The sequence below is a fragment of the Pavona decussata genome, unplaced genomic scaffold, assembly GCF_977016875.1.
Source record: "Pavona decussata unplaced genomic scaffold, jaPavDecu1.1 SCAFFOLD_58, whole genome shotgun sequence".
Classification (NCBI taxonomy): domain Eukaryota; kingdom Metazoa; phylum Cnidaria; class Anthozoa; order Scleractinia; family Agariciidae; genus Pavona; species Pavona decussata.
Window position 1 is genome coordinate 2929806 of NW_028145480.1, and position 23966 is coordinate 2953771.

Here is a 23966-nt window from a genome sequence, read left to right on the forward strand (position 1 = left end):
GGCTCATAACCTGGTCGGGGTGACGCCGCGTCAACACAAACTGGCCCCATGCGTTGTTATTCGTGTCTGCGTCATCCTCGTTCTCATCATCATTCTTTTTCTTACAACACAGGATGGCGTTTACAAGCTCCATACCAGCGGCTCGAAAACTGTGGAAGCAAAATAATATATCGATTGTTCAAATTAATCGTTTGTCTTATGACTGTGTCACATAGGTGAAGAGTGTAATAGCCACTTTTTCACCTAAAGATGTTTCCGGCTGAGATACTTAAGAAGATCAGTTGCAATACACGACGAATGTTTAGTACCACATTAATAAGATCAAAGACGGACAGCAACGAAGGGAGAACGTGGGAGAGCAAATTACATAACCAAATTCTCGGAAAATGTCTTTTCTATTTTACTTTGTTGTTCAATATTCCATTCATTTGACGACACTAATGGTTCATTTGCATTTGCACTTTGGAGCTGAAGCTGTACAGGGGAACAGGTTTATGTCAAAACTTACAACACTCAATAGAATAATTTGTTACCTTCGCAGGGATGGACAAACAACAGGGTTAAGTTTATGGGTATAAAAACGAGGAATGAAAATGTTCAGGAATTTCCTTTTGTAGCAATCTTCTTCTTCTTCTTCTTCTTCTTCTTTTGCTGTTCTTCATTGAATATTCAGTTTCGGTTTTAAGAACAGAGCTCCTAGGGCCTTATCTAATTGAAAGTACAGATTGTTATGCCAATTTACCTCAAAACGTGTTTAACAATGTTACTTCAGAAACTCATGTTGTGTCAGATTGTGTCCATGTTAAGTTTATGTTTTGAATCCCGTATTTCCAAATCACGTTCTCATTTGGGAGGTTGAAGCAAGAAACTTAATCACGAAATAAGATTCCGACTTTGGTTATGGATTGTCAGGATGGAGGTGGATTACCTCTTGGAAAAATTGGCCAGTTTAACGTTTCAAGTTCGTCCTCGATAAAAACTGCTTTATAACGAGTTGTTCTCCCTTTGAGAAGATCACTTGATATCTTCCTTTCGGTTCTAGCAACATTTCGTGTATGAGGAAAGGTTAACTTAGTTCTAATTTCAAGCGGTTCAGTGACCAAAAAACGTGAAAGTCTCCATAGCATAGCCCCTTTTAAAGAGGCCGCGGTACATTGGAACTACTGTTCAGTGGTAAAGTTGTGTTTGTTACTCAGTTTCTCTTCTGCTTCTCGTTTTTCAACCTTCTTCTCGGTGTCTGGAAATCGGATGAGAAGCACTCTTCCTTGTGTTTGATAAATTATAAAAATTATCTATATCTAATTGTCTAAATTATCTATGAGGAATAAACATAAATCTGCCATCAATCAGCGATGATCAGTCAATCAAGCAGTCCTCACCGTTTGCTGATGATTATGCACAGGATCGGTAGGTAGACGTAGCTGGCCTTGGCAAACATCCCAGGAATGAAGGACTTTCCTCCGTCAAGCATTTTGGACCCACCAAACACTGACACCAATATGCACGTACAGTAGGGCGTCCATTCAGTAAAGAAGGCGATCATACCGATAAAGGTTATGACTACGGTTCTCTTTTCCTTGGGTATATTTCTCGATACCATTGCATCCGCGTCGGGATCTTGCCTGGATCTTCGGAACATCTTGATGAGATACACGATGGAGAATCCCAAGGGCATGAAAAAGGCCACAGACACGAGCAGAGCTAGATAGGAACGCCCTGAGATGCTGCTCTCCCGCCAGTTTGGTGTGCATATGATGCCGCCGGATTCGGGTTCGAATGAACCCCATCCGAATACCGGTGGAATGCCCACCGCAATGGCGTACAGCCAGACGCCTGTCAGCCTCTTGATGATGCTGTCATACTGCCAGCTCTCTCGAGATCTTTCAGCTGGAGCTCCTGTAACAGCTTCATCGTACATATTTTGATAGGCCGCACGGACGGCCAAGGCCAGGGTAACGCCTGTGGTGATCCACCAGACACCGGTACAAAAGCCGCCAACCTGTATGGAACAAATTGTTCAAAGGATTAGTTTTACGTGGATTTCGTGCTGTTGCAAAAACCCAAGAATATTTTTCTGTCAACCAGAAAACTTAGAATAATGGTTTCGTTTTGTCAAGAATAAACACCCAGTATTCGACACTAACGTTCTTGCTAATTTGCCCTTTGGGCAACCAGTTCTGTTTTTTTCTTTTGTTTGTTGCCCATTCACACTAATTAGAAACTTGCAAAAAAAAAATGCTCAAATGTATTTTACAAGCTTGCCTTCTTGTTTTGGTGTTACAGCAGTGATTACACCCCAGGGCCAGGTTTTTCGAAAGCCGATTAACGCTAATCCACGACTAAAAGTTAACCGAGGTTTTCATCGCGCACGTTAAAAATGGTTTTAAAGGCTAATTTCGAGCTAAAGGTAAAGGAAAGTCTAAGTAAAAAGTGAAGGCCAAAAATCTTTTGGAAGAATCTTTATTGATTAGCAATCAAACTCAAGTCAAAGTTTGCATTAATCCAGGGTTAGCTTAATCGGGCTTTGAACAACTGGACCCTGTAGACTAACAACGTCAATAAGGGTATCTGTTCCATAGATAGACAAGGTCGGAATGGATTGCAACTTGAACAGGTCATGAGTTGGTCCTTCCAAGAGTTCGCGGCGTTCTAGAATTGTTTTGTAACTAAGTGAAAGTATTGTTGTATCATTTTCACCACAAAAGGTCAAAAAGTATCTCTAATTTACAAATAGCTCCTTAGAAAACTTTATTTATTGTATTACACCTCGTTAAATGATGGAGCAAAATGAAAGAGTGGAAAAAAATGGCAAAATTGTCTCACATTCGTCAGATGAAAAGTAAAGAAATTCTTGAAAACAAGACAAATTACTCTGTGTTTTGCCCCATTTTCTAGTTTGGGTCACGTAACTAAGGGCGTGACCCAATGACGTCATCGATTAAACGACACTAACTCCAAATAAATAATGACCAAATTTGGTTTGATGTGAGCTTATATCACACAGACTTTTCCCGACCAACGGCCTCCAAAGATACAAACATACACTGACTTTATTATCTTTCCCCTGAGGGGCTTTTCAAACATAATACAGAATATGATAACAAAAAAAGTTACTAAGTTAAAAAATATATATTATAATAACTGCTTACTTACACAAACACAGGAATAACTTGATGCTATAAAAAGATCCCTTTCTTTCAAGTATTTCTTCCCGAGAAACGCAATTCTGTTTTTGTTTTTATCTAATACCCCATGGTTATTTTACCAGTCATAGTGCGCATAGTTTTCATTGTCAAGTTGTTCCCTACATCAATTTAAAATTAAACTTTTTTTTAATCGTCGACCACATCTGTGCATGGTCTTGCAGCACCTACAAAACCTAATCTTTACCGTTGCAACGTCGGTTGCGTCTCCATCTTTTCGTTGACAAGCAAAACCATTTGAAGGACTGCAATGCATGCATTTCCAAGAGGTATTTTCTTCGCTTGTGAAATTTTAAGTTTGAGAGCAAATCCAATAAAGATATCTGTTTATTTATGTTTAAACGCATTTCCAAGAGGTATTTTCTTCGCTTGTGAAATTTTAAGTTTGAGAGCAAATCCAGTAAAGGCATCTGTTTATGTTTAAACAAAAATTATCACCATTTTTTTTTATTTGTGCGTTTTGGGTTTTAGTTTTGAACACGACAGTTTAAGATTTCTGTTTGATAAGTCAATTTTTTGAAATAACGATTTTTACTGTTTAAGGCTGAAGATATATAATCTTGAATTTCAAGTTAGATCAATGTAGATCTCATACAAAGTGTTCCTGGTAATGTTGGTGTTCTGAGATCAGTACACCTATTGGAACTTGGTAAATGGTCTATTTAGTACGAAAAACAAAAATTTGTACCTGGCAATACGCGATTCCAACAAGCTGTTTTCCTGACCACGCAGACGCGACGAGAGGCGGCAGATCAGCGCCTATGACCACGAGATTACCGAGCACGACACTGATAAAATACGGCGTCAGATCGTATTGTTGAAACGAGGGCCTCGTCAGAATCAACAGCGATAGAAGTTGAAGAGCACAGCCCAAGACGACTATTGCCGCTGCACTGGAGGCAAGAACGGGATACACAGGGATCGCTTCAGTCGGGAAATACATTGGTACAATCTGTTGTAAAGACTGACTAACGTTTTGCTGTCTTTTGTGAAAGAATCTTACGAGAACTACATGATCATGAAGAAAGATGCATGTAAATGTCCTTCCTTGTTGTTGTCGGTTTGTTTTGTTTCTTTATTGAGGCGGCCGCCCCTTTGTCGGTTACGTCATTGATTCTTTACCAGGCATGCGCACGATATCTGATTGTTATTTGCTCGTTTAATTTATGGTAGGTGTCATTCAGTTTAGTTGCGGTCTCTTTTGGACGATTGTTGACTCTACAAAGCAAGTTGACAACACTAGATGCGTGTAGCTTTTTGGGCATTTTTGTTGAATGTTTGTTGTTATTTTTAACGTAAACTTTGGGTAACAGTTACTACTGTAAATGACAACGGAAAAAAATCAGGAAGAAACGAAGCGAAAACATCCAAACGATCGAATACAAAGGGGATGCAAGGGCCCATGCTAGCTGCCAGACTTCTAACTGTCGATTAGGTTTGAACAAAGAATTAATAAAAGGGAAATAAACTGTCTGTTTTCAGACTCGGTTACTTACAACTACTATCAAACGTAGGACCAGTAACAAGATAGAAATGGCAGAACTATTGTTGAGAAATGGTTGTCAAGCAGTTCTTTTATGTGCCGTGGTGCAAGTAACGTGTACATTAATGTGAAGACTTTTTTTCTGACGCCTGTTATTGAATATTAAACAGTTACATTAATAGGCTATTTCCGAGTTGTTTTGAACCTCATTATGAAACCGAAGCTCATAACAAAGTTTTTATTATGAAAATTAATTTTCATTCATGTGCAAACAAAAGTAATTTTCATATGAAAAACTTTGCACTTAGCCTTGCTTTCATAATGAGGTTCAGAGCAATTCGAAAATAGACTATTGGCCGTGTCTCTAGTGGTATTTCAAGCCCGTACTGGTATCCTTGTGTTTCCTTTCTTTTCTCCTATATTTCCAATGTGTTTGGTATTGCGAAGTGTAACAGTGAAATAAACTTCGCTCGTTTGCCTCTCTCTTTTTTTAATCACTGTTTTGACCGTTGTAAATGAAAGCTGTTCACTGGAATTTTCTTGTGGTCCTCTTGCTTTTCAATACCGTGTAAGCTGTTTTAGTTTTTTAAGTTATGGTTCTATCACACTTTTCTTGTAATTTGCAATGCAGTGCTGACGAGGGCCTTGGGTCGCAAGTTGCAGAAAACGCGTTTTACGCTAGCACCAAGTAGCATGTTGCGAAAACTAGAAAAAAAAACGTTCAAAAGAGAGCTAATAATCCTTGTAACAATGTTGAGAGCAGTTTGTCAGCTACAGGTGTTGGCCCCAGTTCTTCCCCCATTTGGCTCCGTAACCAAACTCGCATGCCATCCGCTGACTGAAGAGTCACACCGGTTCATGACAGGTAGCTGCCAGTACCGTATAGAGATAACCAAACCAATTACCAAAACCTAATGTATTGTAATGTAAATTTAAATATTTCTTAATTAATTGTTGCAATTCCATACAATGCCGCCTACTCTCTTTTGGTATAGACAATAACGTCGACACCTTTTATATTTTTATTTTATTTAGTTAAATTTTATCATTATCATTTTTTATCTCTTTTTCTTTTTTGTGTATTCATGTTTGTTTGTGTGTTTATTTCTGAATGGATATCGACCTTTCTTTTCTTTTCTTTTCTTTTCTTTTCTTTTCTTCAATTTGCCAGATCAGCTACCCAGCTAGATTAGCTCTTGTAGTTATTCTGGGTGGATTTTTACTCGATATCAGTCGTTTAATTCTTATAATAATACAATCGAACCTGTATACAACGGCCACCCTCGGGACTTGAGGAACTGGCCGCTTAATGCAGGTGGCCGCTTAATACAGGATCACTTAAAATACTCCCGGGCGTGGTTTAATGTCAATTTTAATGGTGTATCATACAAAAACACTTCATGCAGGGAATCAATAGGACAAATAACACTCTTTCAAGCGATCAATGCTTTAAACAAAGTTCAGTTTCAACTTGTAACTTAACGGTATAATATACGTAACATTGTGTAAAAGTACTGTCCAATAAATTGTCCTCTACTCTTCTACGGTATACTACTGTATTTCTAGGACTTACAGTTCACAATGAAAAGCGTTAACGATACCAAACTGCCGAGTATCAGCTTACAGTAGCTTTGTACATGTTATTTCTTTATAGTGATGATGGATCGCATTTTAAACACTACAAAATACCGCATAAAATGACATATGGCTTAGTTTCCATTTAAAGGGACTATGTCAGCTGGGGGACATGCGCGGAGGAGTCCGGTTGAGACTAATTTGCATATGACTCATCAAAGTATTATAATTGTTAGTCCGCTATTGCGTCCGTCGTGTCGATCGCACTTTCTCACGCATGGAGATACGTTTTCACGTTTCTGCTTTGCCAAGCTTATGGAAACAGACTGTGCTGTCGTTGAAGTGTATCACATGAGTTAAGTTTATCCGCTTGATTCGCGTTTTATATGTGCTGTCTGATGTAATTATCGGTCAGCTTACCTTTGCCAATACAGTGATAAATAATGACATGAGTGAGTTCTTTTGTTTATATGCCAATCCTTGCAATTGCAAAACTACTTGTGCTCGAAAAACTACGTCCAAAACCCGCGGTTGCCCCTGCAAAACTACGAAATTATACTGCACGTAATTTATTTATTTATTTATTTATTTACAAACACAATTGTGGCACGAAGAGAAAGTCGGCTTGTCAAAGCAATCAACGCAGTACTTATTTGTATTCATGTCTGAGTTACACTCATCATATGTCAATGCATTCATAGCAATATCGAGGTCAAGCGAGGTCTAATAAAACTAATAACTATCCAGGCAAATCCTACGATGCCCTAGATTCCAAACTTTTTATGTTTTGTGCCGTTGCTGTCGTATATTCTTTTTCGGCCGCAGCCAGAACGACGACCGCCGCGAGAGGACATTGCAAATCCACGTTAATAGAGCTCCAAGAGCAAACGATTTCAGAAATATTGCAACAAACAGCTTCTGTAATTACTGAGGAACGTTTGTAAATAAAATATTTAGCTAACTTTCCAAAGGTAAACGCGATTCAGGTAGATGAAAAGGGCTTCAGCTTCGTGAACTCTTCGACGGTGTTTGAAAAAGTTGGTCCAACGATTTCAAAGTGGTTCTATCAACGCGCAGACTCTACTGCGCATGTCCCCCTGCTGACATAGTCCAGGGTGACCGCTTAATACAGGTAAAACTAACAAAAAAAAAAGATAAACATAGGACTGCTATAGGGTGGCCGCCTAATACAGGTATCAAATACAGCGTTTGTATGAGCGAAAAATCGGGACTTTTGAAAACTGGCCGCTGAATAGAGGCCTGGGTGGCCGCTTAACACAGGGCCGTTATAAACAGGTTCGACCGTAATAATAATAATAGTAATAATAATAATAATGATAATAATAATAATAATAATTATAATAATAATAATAATAATAATAATAATAATAATAATAATAATAATAATAATAATAATGACCGTTTGTTAAGAGCTCATTGCAGCCTGTAAGGCTAAATTACAGACTTACAATAGAAACTATAATATAGAAACTACGTATGTATAAAACAGCGTTAAATCACAGAGGCCAGATTGAAACTATATTACATATACTATAGTAATATAGGGGTCATTATAAGGCAAGCTATTGCTTTTGCAGCTTGTTTGGGCCACAACTAGGTACGTGGGCTGTGGGGTTTCATTCTGTGACAAGCCATTTGCTCCACATCCCTGGATTCGAGGAGAAACAGAAGTGGTCTGTGATTATGCACCGGGGTATGTATGGAGTTCAACTGTCTTTCTATAACCACTTTCAAAGACACGTTCAAGCTTTATTTCGCAAAATGCTGCATTGCCGATGTCCACTTTTAAAACACAAACGTACTGCTAATTAGCTTCATTTGAATGGTCTTCATCCAAAGACTGAAACGTTGGAGCCACCATAATGAACAACACCAAGTGAAAGTGGTACTCCATGGTCACACGTTAGGTTTTCGTCCACAGACCCAAAACTTAGAACTACCCTATACAGTGTTATAAACAGCACCACATGAAAGTATTTGAATTGTCACACTTTAGGATTTTTGTCCACAGATTTGGAACTTATGGGCAAGAATCACCTTGTATTTGACAATAAAATAAACCAAAGGAAAGTACAGCTCAGTAGCTTTCATTTGAATGGTCACACTTTAGGATTTCGTCCACAGATTTGGAAGTTTTAGTCAAGAATTACCTTGTATTTGACAATTAAAGAAACCAGAGGAAAGTACGTCTCAGTAGCTTTCATTTGAATGGTCACGCTTTAGGATTTTGTCCACAGATTTAATTTGGAAGTTATAGTCGAGAATCACCTGGTACTTGACAATAAACGGCACCACAAGAAATTACAGCTCAGTAGCTTTCATTTGAATGTGAGGCCTGTAGTTTCGTTACACTCCTGACAGATTTGCATGTTAGAATCACCTTGTACAGTACAATAAATTAAAGTAGCATTATAAAGTTCTGCTCAAGTGCACGAGAACTTTAAATGATACGGTTAGATAACGTTTGAACCACATAGTCTGTATCCATTGGATGTATATCAGAAAATGTCATTGGCAAGAAAAATAAAAAAAATAAAATAAAAAATAATAATAATAATAATAATCTTTATTGAGGAGAATAATCTCAATCTTTATTAAGGATAATAATAATAAAATAAAATAAACACTTTGTGATTTATTAAAATGCAACCACGTTAACTTTGTGGTTACAATTCCATGCATGGAAACACTCAGGATTATAAAACAGAGTGATATTGTAATTTACGACAAATTCTTTCCTTTATGCTTGCAGTGGTAACGTTATGGAGCAGTTTCCTTATGAAGTCGGTAAGCCATGTTCCAAATGCGCTTCTGGAAAGGGATTTTGCTACAAGAATCTTTGTAGTAAGTACAATGTTCTGTTCTAAGACCACCAACTAACAATGAATTTGATATTTCTGAGGGTCTGTCGGTGGAGTCTACTGAAATCGGCGGCCATCATACATGGGCAACTGGATTAAATACTCTTTCCAGTAGTGTTTGATGTAACTTGTCAAACCGTTAGTTATTTTTGGAGAAATTCTAAGCAAACGTTCACCAGATTTTATGGTCATTAACTTCACATTTCCCAACCTGATTTCTTTCGTTTTCTCTCATGAATAATTAATTGCGCATTTGCAGGAGATTGCAATGATTTTGATCCGGAATGTGGCAAGTCGCTGACATTTGCAATGTGCCCTGCTTTTAAGGATATGATGGCGAAGAAATGCCCCAAAATGTGCAACTTGTGCGGTAAGTAGGAACGATCATTTCATTACGCCCAGGATTAAATAGAAACAAAACAACAACAACAACGATAAAAACAAACTCGAACTCGTCTACCCTACCTGGGACAGAATGCTAATTGTTACTGTTCTTCCTTCTGTTGGAATCGCCATGCAGAATGCCCACTGGTGTGTCAAAATGGCGGCAAACTCAATCCTCACACGTGCCAATGCGCATGCACTCAGGGCTGGAAGGGATTGGACTGTTCAGGTTAGTTACCATTCCCTTCTTCTCTGATGTAGATCTGGGGGTGGGGGGGGGGGGGGGTGGCAATCTACGTATCCCAATTTTTAGTATCACCCTAAAAACGTTTAATTACTTTTAATTACTTTTACTTTTTTAATTACTTTTTAATTACTTTTAATTACTGGTTTTCAGGAACTATAAAAAGTGTCTTTTGCTATGGGTCGCTATCATGAGATAAACTAGAAAGGAAAAACCCCATTTATCTCCTTTTCACTAGGCCATGATTTGTGAATAAACGGTTATTATTATCATAGCGGTCTAATAAAATATCCCCATTTTTGTTTTCAAGTTCCTACTGTGTTTCTTGGAAAAATTACTTAAACGTATTAGGTTTTGTTCTCAGGTCCAAGAAATATTTAGCAGAGATTTAAGTTAAGTTGGGTCCTTAAAATATATCAATAAATTACAAAGCTAGTTTTCGCCAATTTGTGTATGCACTGGTTCATGCATCTCTTTTTGATGTGTTTGATTGGAGTGTGATGGTACACTGTACAAGCGATTGCACAGATGTACATTTGATTACTTAACGTGATTAGACATCAACTTTATAAAACAAAGTACCTAACGGTGTCATTTTTAATTTTAAATTCCAATCTGTTGCGCCAATATATTAAGCTTTTTAGAAAACCTGTAAATCATAGTTCAGAATTATAGTTTTGCTAATTTTTGGTTTAAATTTTGATTCAACAGAAGCAGGCAAGATTTGTCCCCCTGGATTCTTTGGAGAAAACTGTGAATGTAAGTATTGAGTACAAGCGGGTACAATTATCCTGCGAAATCGCGCGGAATATCGCCTGATACTTAGCCGATAAGGCCGTAGGCCGATTGGACTAAAAAAATCATGAACTATTCCGGAAGATTGAGCAGGATAATTGTTTTGTTATTCAACATATTCATTATCAAAGCAGAGTTTTATCACAGAAAAGCAGTAGATGGACAGGTCTTTATTTGTCAGACTTTTGTGTGGGGAGAACTGCGTCACGAGCTTAAAGAGAATTTTGATACTGTAGGGTGTGTTGCCCAAGCGGAATCCAAAATCCTGTTTGACATGAAGTGAGACCAGTTAGCTAGTGACGTCACACGGGCCTTGCTTACTTATTAAAGACGATGATGATGATAATAAATAAATAAATAAATAAATAAATAAATAAATAAATAAAAAAAAAAAAGTACAGCAATTCTCGTGGTCTCTTCCCTCTACTGTTTCCTTGTCAAATATCAAATACGTTGGTTTTTGAAAGCGGAAGAACACCGGAGAATCCAGAGTTAAGCCTTTTGGCGTAGGAACCCGTTTCTAGAAAGGACACGTTTTAACTGCGACTTGTTTTAAGGGAATCATCTTTACTGGTATCATCTCTTCACTCTCGTAGTTCAGTGTGTCGATAAAGCTGGTCGAGAGGTGTGCCACTGGAGAATAAGTAATGGCCATCAGTGCAGTTCAGCTTACATGAAGGAGGATTGCGCAGCCTCGTGCGGTTTGTGTGGTAAGGAATTAATAAAGCTGGTCAGCGGGCTGCGGGAGCTTAAGGAACACCTCGTTAACTTGAATTAACGTGGGGCGTTTATTTGGGGGAGGTATTTAAATAAAAAAATCATGGGCTAAAAAGCAAGTTATGATCAGGTCGACAGAAATTGTTATATACTTAAAATGTTCTGAACCAACTTTCTCTCCCTACATATCCTCCAGGGCATTAATTTGGAGAAGTGTTCATTTGAATAAGTACAGTTTAATTTGCTACTTTTATATTTCATTTGTCGCCGGTGAATTGTTTTGTACTTTTATTTATATTAACTCAGGAAACCTATAAACCCTTTAAGCCCTGATATCAATATGCGTATTCTCTTTACTCTTTTCTCTACATTCCTCATGGTATTAGTCAGGAAAATTTGTTTAAAAATCAAATAATTACTGTTTATTCCTTGATTTCCCCTATTCTCATAACCTTTATGTTTGATCAAGTAGTGATATGGTAAGGAGAAAGGAGATGCTGGTAACAATGGGGGCTTAAAGGGTTAAAAAGGTCCCCACTGAGCTGGATCTCATGATCCTTATCTCTCTCTTTAGGTCAACGTCCTCTCTCACGGAAACCATCTCTCATCCTTACGACGACAAAACCTGTTGCCAATCAAACTACCGCACCAAAGCCTGTATGGATTCAAACTACACCAAGAACGCCAGTTCATATGCCAGTCACTTTACCTAGCATGATCAATGTAGCCCCAGGCGTGACAATCCCATCTAGTGTGACTTCCAAAACAGGCCCCGTTTCGGCAGTTGTACAGTTACCCAATACAGCTACAAATAAACTTTTGAGCATTGCTCCTCCTCTTCTGGCCCCTGATGCGACACCTGCAGAGTCAGCCAGAATCATCACCAACAAACCGTCAGGTATTCTACCTGTCACGCCATCTACAAGTTTATTCAACGTGACTCTTGGTGCTGCTGACGACATAAAAGGAGTTATTAAACAAATTCACTCGTCTGGAAAACGCCCTGAAGAGGAAGTAGCAGCGCGTAAGTATTAAAAGGCCGGCTGCTGTGTTCTTTTTTTCCTTCGCTGGATGCATTTTGCACGCTTTTCTTTATTTATGGTGGGTTAATGCACCATAACGAAAATTTCAGTCTCGATCATCAACTATCCTTCAAGCCGCAGAGGATGTATTTTTTGTTTGACTTTTGAGCTGATTCACTACCATGTTTGCCCGATGGAAATGCGGCCTTGATTTTAGTAACGTACTAGTTTTCAGTGTATAAAACTGCAAACTTGGTCACTGCCACTTGCAGACTCAAGGCGCTTTCCAGGCCCGGAGGGTTGAGGGGAAGGTAGGGGGGAGGGGTTACTTCATATGGTTGGCTATAAGGGGAGGCCCGCCATCAAAGATTACGTTGTATAAGGGTTGTGCAATTTCAAAGTTAGGTCACAAAAATAGACTGAACGAGAAGAAATTGAATCCAACTACATACGTACTTTATAGGAAGGGGTTCATGTGGACCTACTATCGTTTAAAAATACAAAAAAGGAAGAAGCTAAAACTTAGTTATCTCAAGATAGTAAAAACGAAAACAACAACAAAAAAAAAAAAAACAAGAAATTATGGCAGAAATTACCCCGCAAAGATTATGCCTGCCACCGAAAAAAAAAACGAATGAGGTTTTGGGTTATAAGAAACCGGTACATTTTTTTTAATGTATGTGAAACGTGTACCATTTCAGTGGAAGGTGTTTTGTGGAAGGGTAAGGGGGTTCAACCTTCAGGTGGGTCTTCTCTGTATGAACCTTAACTGATTGAATACCCACGGGTTTTCAGGCCCCGTTAACACTCAATTCCTTTGTTGATTTAGATTGCAGAGACGAGAATCCATTGTGCAGATTATGGTCGGCCATGGGCAAATGCAAGAAAAAGCCAACATGGATGAAAAAACACTGTTGTGCAACGTGCAAGCAGTTTGGGAACACGCCGGTTAATGAACAGACTCGTAAGTACATATGCAGAACAGTTTTCTCCTAGTTTATGTATTACAGTGCCTTGGAATACCATGGTCAACAGTAAAATGTATCAGGTGTAATTTTTTTTGGTGTGGTTAAAGCAGTTTTGAATTGAGTGTCGAAAGTAATTTCACGCTTTTTTTTAATTTGGCTTAGAACGCTTCCTGGTTGGTTAGCAACACTCGCGCTACTTTCTCAGCCAATGAGAAGCTAGATCAAACAAAACACTGACTGCGTTGTGTGATTGGTGAAAGAAAAAAATTTGTGCCGCTTTCTTAGCGAAATAAAACCAAAACCAATCGTATATTTCTCGTGCGCTGCTTTTTTCGCCGTTTACGTGTATTTGCTTCGAGTTCTGATTGATTTATTGCGCTATATTTATTTCTGTGTTGTAGTAACTTCTAAATCTGTTTTTAGTTGAGGACTTTCTTAAGTTTTGATTTTAGGACACTCAATTTGAAAACTGTTCGATCAGAGTGGCAAGTTTAGATGTAAATTTCAATATGAATCATTTCCCTCCTTTTTTTTTCAGTATGTAAAGACAACAACGTTAAGTGTCCTTTCTGGGCGTCGGCTGGTGAGTGTACACGTGATCGGGTGTGGATGTTACCGAACTGTAGGAAAAGCTGCAATCAGTGTGGAGGTAGGTTTTCCCGTCCCCTGGGGTACGGTGGAATATCCCCTGTCTGGTTATTCCTCATTGCGCATAACCTCGTACTCAGATAATAGAATAGAAGAATAGAATAAATATATATTTAAACACGGTAAAATCCATCAGGAGTATAAAAATTTGAAACAACCTAACTCTCCTAAACAAATATCAAAAGCTAACTACAACTAATCTAACTAAAACCTGTTTTTCATGAATGCCGTGTAAACTAGTACTCTAAAATTAAAAATGAACATTAACTAATCGTTTAAATTGACTTAGAGATTTAGCTTCTCTCACATCACAGGGCAGACTCTTCGAGAGAACTGCTCCGCTATAAGTAAAGCTGTCTTGCATGAAATTAGTTCGCGGAAACGGGACAAATAGTTTGTTAACAGAGTCCCTCAGGGAGTAACGCGTTTCATTTCGTTTAACAAATTTAGAGGATAAATATTCAGGAACAAGACCATTGTTTTGTCTTCGGAGAAAGTGAGAAGATCTGGTTACCAAATAGTATTGCGCACTTAAGATTGAACGTGGATGCGAGTGTTGAAGAACATGCAATGCAATTATTCTGTGCTGAATAAATCACCAAAACCCCTGCGATACGTACCGTAGAATATCCGGACTATTTCTCCTGGCACTACATTTGGTGGAGATGCAAATATTGACTAATTCGAGCTGTAATAACTTCTCTTTCCGATTTATGACATCCGCGCTTCTCCAGAGATCTTTTTGATAGGTATTTTTCTCTCCAGAAAACAAAACAAAACAATAAATTAACAAATAAATAAATGAGAAAATGTCGGCTAAAATCGATTTTTTGTGGGCTCGTTTATTAAAGTAGGGTGGTATAATAATACCAAATGCCTTGTATGCAGTAGCTTCCCTCCCCCCCCCCCCCCCCCTGCCTTTCCCACCACCACAAACAGCCGTCAGATCCCTTAACATCTGCACACTCTTAACCCAAAAGGAGCGCTTGTGAAGTGTAGAGGGCACTCCAATCAGTGTTGCGGTAGATACGGTGGATTACTCCCTGAAAGTTCAATAAGTCTGCATAATATCAGAGATAAAAAAATAACACTCTTCTCAACAATAGGGTGATACCGCAGAATCTTGCCCACATTTGAGTGTGAGAAACTTCGCGTGACATATGTTAACCTATGATGTGACCAGGAACAAGTAATTTTTTGACTCCATAATGTACTTAAAATCCCTTTAATTGCATACATAGCCCCTGGATATGGGCAACTCCCCCGGGTGATTGGTTTTACTCATACCCAAATTGAAACGTAGCCTATTAGAAACTTTGTCTGTGCGCAGTGCGTTCCTATAGAGTCCTAAAGTGATGACGTCATAAAAACTAAATTCCAAACATTTGGAACTAAGGCAAAATTAGAAAGATTTGTATGATTGGAGTCATCGGGACATAACCGAGCTAATATCTCGACCCCAAATCGCAATACAATGCTGACTTTTTGGCAAGTAGGCATTTTTCATCATGCTCTTTCCAATCATATGAAAAATCCCATAATTTCAAAAATTCAATTATTTGTGACGTCACACTTTAGGACTCTATTATGTCAAGTCACTTACTTGCAATTTTTGCAATTTACACCTGTTTGATTTTGTGTTTCTTCTGAACAGTTTGCATGGATACTAGCCGATCGAAATGTGCCACTCTTGCCTTACTCGACAAATGCATTTCAGGAGACAAAAGAGTAGTGATGTTAACACACTGTCGACAAAGCTGTGGCTTGTGTCAAGGTAAAACATTTTCATGCTTGCTAAACCTGCTCTAAACTTGTTAAACCTGTTCCTAAATTTTAAAACCTCGCCGATACGTTTCAAAACGTAGTCGTACAAAACATCCAAAGATGGTCTAAGATGAAGTGCCAGGTTAACGCCAGGTTATGCCAGCCACATTTCCGTACAGCTTGTAGTGTAACAATATCGCATTTCAGATATATCGAGTTTGTTGCTCGCATTACAAACTCCTTGGCGTGCATCAAAATTTCATTTTAAAAATATCCATAAGTGAATCTTGCGTTCTGCAATTTTACGATCGGAGGAGGTTATACGCACAAGAAACAATCCCACCTTACCATGCAACGCTGAAGTGCGGCAATTGCAAGTTACACGAAATTGTCGCCGTATGTTTTTGCCTTTATACAATATTATGCTGAATAGACTGATTCGATTTGTTTTCCTTCTCATTAGTGTACGATAAGTACGATCACTGTTCAGCTTGGGCTGCCCAACATGAATGCAAGAGTTCAAATTGGACATGGATGAGAGATAACTGTCCATTAAGCTGTAACATACCGAGTGAGTGTACCTAGTGCTGTTGTTAAGTCCCTAGCGCTTGTGTACTGCAAACGACAAACGGTAGAAGTGACCACGTGACCATGTTTACCTTGTATTTGCCGCTCGCTGTTTTCAGTTTCTACGTAAAATGAAATCGTTTTGCGTTAGAATCAAGGGTCAGAATTATTTTAAACTATTCTCATCTGTGTACTCATTTTTTTCAAGAAAACATAAACGCGAATCTCACGTTTGCCGTTTGCCGTAAATGCGATTCTAAATCTCTTTATTGGGTTTATTAGTCTGTAACTTGGTAAACAAAAAAAAAAACAGTTATAATCATCGAGAGAGGCTTTGGGTCACTAGCTTTCTTTGTTTCTTTAGGGTAGGAACAGAAATCCACCTCCTCCTCCTCCTTTTTCGGCCACATGTCAGACAAAGCCCATCATCAGCTAGTTTTAAAAGAGTGTTAAAAAATGTAAATAGTCTTTAGTCTAATTTTTAATTATTCATATATTAGTCTTTACCTTTCTTTCCTTTTTTTTTTTTTTTTTGTTCTTTTTAATTTTCGAGGACTCTTTTGTAAATCACTTATAGAAGAAATTGATTTCCTCAATAGAGATTATTATTATTATTAGTATTAATTGACTGTTGTCTCTTGAACAACACTGTTTGGGAAGACTTGCGCCAGAGGGGGGGGGGGGGGGGGGTCATTTTTTCCGGTGACGTTAAGACCAATATATAAGAACTTGTAGCTAGTCAGTTAGTCAGTCATCTTTTGGTTGGATGGTTGGTGGATGGGTTGGTAAGTTTGTTGGTTGGTTATTTAGTTGGTTAGTTAGCTGTCACAGCTTTGTATCGATTCGAATGACAATGCTGGTACTCCCTGCTGTGGACTCAACCTCTTGAAATGCAGCGTCTGCTACTTGATTGGCTGAAATGACAGTTAATGAACAGAGACATTAGTTCAAAGCTGCACGTTGATGGGAGGCCTTCGAGTTTTCGAATCTACAGATTTTTTTATTGGGAATTCAATCTTATCTGTACTAGCACTTATCGTTTAAACATTTTTCTATTCAGTTACTGAAGTACTATACTGTGGAGACAAGGAAGACGGGAATTATGCCATCCCCCGGATTTGCACAGGTTATGTTACTTGTTCCGGGGGTGTCACTCGCCATGAGCTATGTCCAAATGGAACACTGTTTGATCCAATCATGAGATTTTGTGATCTACCAGAAAATGTCAGATGCTCCCAAGAAAAGGAAATGACTTTAAAAAAGAATTACATAGGCCGGTGATCTTGAGGTGAGAGAGTAATTTTAAGATTCGAATAGAATAACTATTGTTCCGCGTACAAAGCTTGGCCAACCGGCCATCGAACAACACTTTTAACAACGAAGCTATTACAAGTTAGGTCGTGATTCTGAAAGGCAAAGAAAAACGATGAAGATTGCTTATATCAATTTGACGATCAAAAGACTTTGGGCTACATTCGTTATTTATTTATTTATTTATTCATTCATTCATTCATTCATTCATTCATTCATTCATTCATTCATTCATTCATTCATTCATTCATTCATTCATTCATTCATTCATTCATTCATTCATTCATTCATTCATTCATTCATTCATTCATTCATTCATTCATTCATTCATTTATTCAAATTTTGTTAGTTTGTTTATCAATTTATTTATTTATTTATTTATTTATTTATTTATTTAAATTTAGCATCCCAACTTCTGGTACCAATTTTAGATTCGGATCCATGAAATAACCAGGCCCCCTTTTTTCCACTTTTAGGCCTCCCAAATAGCATTTTTTGCTACAAAAAAGGCATCCCACACAAATCTACTTGCTGAAAGGGTCTCATCTGGAAAAGGTACTAATTCCGAAGACAGCAAAAGCGTTGCTCTCAGAACAGCAGCGCATCCAGTGAGTAAATTGGGAGAAACAGGAACCTGCTCTGTTTAATAAAGGGTTAATTTCGAAGGAAGCCATGCATCGCCGGGGCAAGCATGCACAGGACGACTTGCTTACAACTAACATAAACACCAACCAAACATTCTTTCCACATCGTTTTGGGTAAACTGAATTATAAGTGACCCAACATTTCTAGCGCGTAATTTTGTTTAGCTTTCCAAGATCTGAAGGCAAGGATCTTGGTAGTTATGATGATGTAAAACAAAGTTAAGCCTGAGGCTCTCGTCCATGCACACTTATATGTTTAATTCAGTTTGGAAACGCACTCTTTTGTGCGTGTTTTTGGCGACCGTCCACACTAAAACCCTCGAAAACAGAAATGCTCATCGAAAATAACACATTTCAGAAAATGCTCTCCAAAATGGAGCCTTTTGAAAATGGAAGTCAATCGTTTTTGGTGGGGGCGCGCAAAAACAGAGCTTTCCAAGCTTGGAACGCAATAGCATCTTTGAAATCCGTTCCCCATTCCCCAATGTGGCCGTTGGCATGGTATCGCCGTGAAAGCGCATGTGTGGTCGGAGATATTTTTTTCCGTTTCCCAGACCCTAAAAACCGAGACTTTCGAAAACACATTATGTAGACGGGGCCAGTTATATTAGATTGTTTGATATTGGGTAACGGAGCTTTAGAACATAACAAGAATAGCAGTAATATTAAAGAAAGCTATAAACCTAAACTCTTTCATAAAATTTAAGTTTTAGAACTAAAAATTCTTACGATATGGAGTTACCTAAACAGCACTAAGAAAATTCTTAAATGACGAGTTGCCAGTTAAATAGATAAAATCTCACTGTAAAGATTTTATTGAAATGTAAATAGCTTTCATTCGTGATATGCATTAATTCAGTGAACATATCATTAATTAAAAAGGAAAACGTTTTTGAAAAAGTCGTTCAATTATAACTGTTCACTTCACCTTAATCTAGCAATTTGTACCGACCAAAACCGTTTTACTTAAAAAAAAAAAATTAACCAAAGCGCTAATATAACTTTGAAAAAATAGTAGAAGTCACTGAAGGGCAACGTTTTCAACCTTGGAGATCCATGTGGCCCGTCACACATGTACCATTCGATGAAAAATCGGATGTGTTATAACATTGGACAAAGAAGGGAACTGGTCTACTGAGAAGAGGGGGTGGCCATTTGCCTGTTGAACTCACGATGTTTATGAATTATGTTTGATTTTTGAGCGTAAAGGTTTCCTGTTTTTTTCCAGAAAATATTCGTAGACTATGTCCACAAACAGCCAGTCAGATCACCCCCACCCTCCTCCCCAGCGTCTGAGTTCAACTCAAACCATATATCCTATAAACCTTCCTTGCCTGAGTCCTAAGCACTTTATTCACAAAATAAATTTTACAGACTACGTCCGAAAAACATGAGTTCTCCATGACTGGTTAATCATTTCGATAAAGAGCTCTGTAATTGGTTGATCGCACAGCCAATAACTAGAAACAAACTACGTCATATTACAATAATAATGGTCTTTATTGTTTCAAAAGATAAAAATAAATATCTTATGTTACATGGTGTACATACCTCTTACTAACCGAGTTCGAGGTCCGTACTGTAAGTTATGGACAGAGTTTTTTCCTCGTTGATTTATGGCCCAAGCGCGAAGGCCATAAATCAAAGGGGAAAACGAGGATCCTAAACTTACAGTACGGACCGAGAAAACGAGGTGGGCGCGCGGGAAAGGAAAACTTTCAAATTTAGCTGGCCGCACAGTGAAATACGGCAACTGCAAAATTGACCAATCACACCTCGCGTACTAACTGAGAGGTATAATAAAAGTAGATTTATTGTCCTTTTACGTATCTTTTCCAAGACACCACTACATTAATATTTCCTCTGTACAGTTAGCTCTATCCGCAGGCTCACAAGTTCTCTTATCCATGTCAAACGTTTCTCCTGCGTGGCATTCCACGTGACTTGTGACGCCATTCGAACACGCTATGTAAGCCCGGCAAGTTGAGGGGGCCTGGTAATTACCATTTGGTTTCCCGCCGCAAAACGAGGCTTCTGAAACTAACAAAAAAAACGTAGACGTTATGCATAAATGGCGGCCAATTTATTATTTCTTATGATATCTGTTAATTAGGTTTACTAACCTCATTTTAGAGTAAAAATTCTATTGAATTTTGGACACGCTAGCGAGGCTAGTAAGGCTGATTTTCGTAAAAATAAAAAAAAATCATTTGTCATTTATCATTTATCATTTAACTGGCTTCCAGTTTCCGAGCGAATCAAATTCAAAATAATTCTGCTCACCCACAAAGCTCTTCACCAACAGTCCCCCATCTACATACAAGACCTGATACGCCGCTATACAACTTCAAGAACGCTCCGATCGTCGTCTGACGCATTTCGCCTATGTCATATCAACCATGATCTAAAGTCATATGGCTCCAGAGCTTTCGCTGTTTCGGCCCCAGAACTCTGGAACAAACTACCTATCGACATCCGTAATTGCGACAATTTAAATGTTTTTAAACGTAAACTTAAGACTCATCTTTTTTCGAATTATTTTAAACAAATATGATTTTTACTTTGTAAAGCGCTTAGAACAGAACTGGATAAGCGCTATATAAGTAGTTATTATTATTATTATTATTATTATTATTATTATTATTATTATTATTATTATTATTATCAGTCGCCAGTTATGAATAAGGTCTATTTGGCTTGGAACTGGTTTTGCTAACCAAACTTTTCCGTAGGCGGACATCACGTTTAGTTTGGACTAGTCTAGTCTAGCCCCATTCACACCAACAAAACATGTTTAATTAAACCAGGTTTAACAAAATGGAAATTGGTTGCAGAAAGCTGAACCATTGGCTTTGACATGGGATTCAAGTAAACTTTAATTTATGCTTTCATTTGTGCTAAATCGTTAGTCGACAAAAATCCGAAAGCAGCTTTTATAAAGGAAACAATTTCAAATTGTGATTAACTAAACAGCTTTTAAACGTGTTTAAGCCTTGGTGTGATTAGGGCAAATTAATTCGTACTTTCTTTCTGTTATATTTTTCCCGCGGAGAAAGAGGGGAAAATACGGGAAAGTAAGAGAGCTGGAGAGGACCTAATCGCATATTAGCCACCCACAAACAAGCACTACGGTTCTCAAACTCTTTAATAATTCATCAAGCAAAAACAAAGCAAACCACTACCGGAGGTTTAGAAATTTGATCTTAATTATCATAAAATTTTGTGAACTTCTGCTTTGAATTTCTCCAAGAATTATCAATAGTTTGAGAAGTTATATATCAATCACTTGAAAGAGGGTTTCATCCTATTTCGAAATTAAACACCTCGAAATGTTAAAATTGGTTAAAAAATCTCGGCTGCACCTCGTTTTTCCAACCTACTTCTCAGTGTTTGGAAATCGGAGGAAACACTCTTACTCGAGTTTGATCTATTACTTGAAGATTCCTAAGTGGCCACCAGCTGTCTTACGGATTGTTCATTTCATGTGACGCGGCGTGGACTGGTTGAATTTGAGGAGGAAGAGGTTAACCGAAAAATAGGGATGCCTGAAAGTTCTATGACTGTGAAACTATGTTCGTTGTGAAAAAACTATACTAATGTAACTTTCAAAAACTCTAAAATAATTCATAAGCCCATTGACCTATCAAATGGCCGATAAAACATCACGTGCAGTGTTTTAAAAACCGATAAAACCTCCTCCTTATTAGTATGCGGATGTTTAAGGTTTTTCTCGTATGCTAATTTCCAACGTTCACAAAAGCATCATTGTTATGAACTCTCTTTACACACGCTTTCCAGGAATGTTTTTGAAGCCGTTCAAAAAACTCGCAGCGCATGTTTTATCGGGTCTAAAACCACTCGGCTGCAACTCGTGGTTTTAAATCCCGATAAAACACAGCTGCTCGTGTTTTAAACATTACACAACGGCCAGTAAGTTTTACTACTGTAATTTTCTTTATCCAATGTTAAAGCTTTAAACAGTGTCCACAACTAGCTGCGTGAGCTAAGTACGTTCGACTTTCTTCTCTTCTTGAAACAAAATAACTCGGCGCCTCGGTTTTGATCTAAAAAATAAGGGAGGGGTCCTCTGCGAGCTCTGTCACTGGTAATTACTAGTAGGGGAGGGGAGGGGAGCAGGGATGGCACAGTGGTGAGAGCACTTGCTTCCCACCAATGTGGCCCGGGTTCGATTCCAGGTCTCAGCGTCATATTTGGGTTGAGTTTGTTGTTGGTTCTCGTCCTTGCTCCGAGAGTTTTTCTCTGGGTACTCCGGTTTTCCTCCCTCCACAAAAACCAACATCTCCAAATTCCAATTCGATCTGGAACGCACGGACACCTTTGAACGAGTTCCTAGCGCTCTTTGGTGCTTCGTGGGTAAATAAAGTACATTTCCATTTTTTATTTTTCACCGGTTTTTCCCCGCTATAGGTGTATTACAAATTGTATACTTACACGCTATTTCACAGCTTCGTGGACAGTTGTCCACCATCCAAGTCCATTCAGACTTTTTACATTCTCCCATCGCAGACCAAGCGGGACATTCTTCGTGTCTGTCGTAAACTATTCAAAGACAGAATGATATTCAAAAATAATTAGTATCCAATCATTAAGTAGTCATTCAGGAAAATAAACACGGCGAAAACACTGCAAGAATGGAAGAAAAAGCAAGAATAATGGTATAAAACACCTATATAATAATAAGCGAGGGTCCTCCGAATAATGGGATTGAAATCTCCGTTAACCGCCCCCATTGCCGTATTAAAACAGCATCATCATCGTCATCATCGTCATCATCATCATCATCATCATCATCATCATCGTCGTCGTCGTCGTCGTCGACGACTAGGGAGTTTTAGCATCGATGGCGACGATGGCAGCGACAACGTTCCCGTTGCATCGCAGTCGTCGTTGCTAAAGCTCTCTAACAACTAGCTTAAAAGTAGTTCAGTAATTAGATCTAAGAATTTAAAATAGTTAAAATATTGCATGTTTAGTTGTCACTCTCACCTCTGCATAAGCCACAGCTTCTTCGACAGTTTGTGTTCATCCAAGTTACCCTGTTACCCAACCTGCATTGTTTGAGCAATGCCCACGAAGGACACTTGGGGTCTGTGTCTTTGCAATCTTTTAAAAACGGGAAAAAAGAACTTTAACGAATTCATTTAAGCAGTACTACTTACAATCAGCCAGCAGTTAGCTGAAGTGAGAAGACTAAGTCAAATTTTCCTTCATTATTCAATTCATTTCGGGTACTTCCATTTAAGCCACTCATGCGGTTTCTCCTCTCTGACATGCGCAGTTGCCCACCCTCATGCGTTCTCATCCTTTGTCATTCGCTCCTGTCGACTCTCGCGTGCTCCCATCGACTTTAATGCGCGCTAAAAGAGTTTGAGCTCCGTCAAGTATCTTAGAGAATCTCTTTCTCAATTAACACTGTTAATGTCTGCTTCATTTATTTTTCTGATGGAGATTACGAATAGTAGTCATGCATAGTGTGTTACCTCCGCACTGATTGCAGCTCTTTCTGCAGTTTTTCATCATCCACGCCCTGTTCCTTTTACATTCCCCATAGTAAGCCCAGTCAGGGCAGCTTGGAGATGAATCAGTGCAGTCTGAAAACCAGAAAATATTGTAATGTAAAAAAATTAAGGAACCAATTACAAGGGAAGACACCAAGGACTCACGTTGTAAAGGTACGCATGATATTCAACTGTGGGTACCAGTGTTAGCAGCAGTGGAGGCGCGTTGGTGTAGTGCTA

At 38.5% G+C, this 23966-nt stretch overlaps 2 protein-coding genes across 5 annotated transcripts in view; one reads left to right on the forward strand and one right to left on the reverse strand.

Annotated features, from left to right (window-relative positions):
* LOC146479688 (uncharacterized) overlaps positions 1–18877 on the forward strand; it is a 32729-nt gene extending 13852 nt beyond the window's left edge. For 2 of the 3 annotated variants that reach the window (XM_085110515.1, XM_085110514.1), the window contains exons 4-16: positions 7860–7975; positions 9035–9126; positions 9403–9513; positions 9664–9756; positions 10483–10530; positions 11163–11276; positions 11858–12307; positions 13135–13269; positions 13812–13922; positions 15576–15695; positions 16149–16256; positions 17313–17540; positions 18040–18877. In XM_085110515.1, the coding sequence (XP_084966641.1) occupies positions 7860–7975; positions 9035–9126; positions 9403–9513; positions 9664–9756; positions 10483–10530; positions 11163–11276; positions 11858–12307; positions 13135–13269; positions 13812–13922; positions 15576–15695; positions 16149–16256; positions 17313–17533 (1719 nt within the window). In that variant the 3' untranslated portion in view covers positions 17534–17540; positions 18040–18877. The remainder of the gene's footprint in view (positions 1–7859; positions 7976–9034; positions 9127–9402; positions 9514–9663; positions 9757–10482; positions 10531–11162; positions 11277–11857; positions 12308–13134; positions 13270–13811; positions 13923–15575; positions 15696–16148; positions 16257–17312; positions 17541–18039) is intronic. The other variant, XM_085110516.1, reaches the window with a different exon arrangement.
* Positions 18878–19539: 662 nt separating this feature from the next.
* Positions 19540–23966, reverse strand: part of LOC146479689 (uncharacterized) — a 132884-nt gene continuing 128457 nt past the window's right edge. For both annotated transcript variants that reach the window (XM_085110537.1, XM_085110535.1), the window contains 4 exons: positions 23709–23819; positions 23215–23331; positions 22660–22767; positions 19540–20247 (listed from right to left, as the gene is read on the reverse strand). In XM_085110537.1, coding sequence (XP_084966663.1) covers positions 20054–20247; positions 22660–22767; positions 23215–23331; positions 23709–23819 — 530 coding nt within the window. In that variant the 3' untranslated portion in view covers positions 19540–20053. The remainder of the gene's footprint in view (positions 20248–22659; positions 22768–23214; positions 23332–23708; positions 23820–23966) is intronic.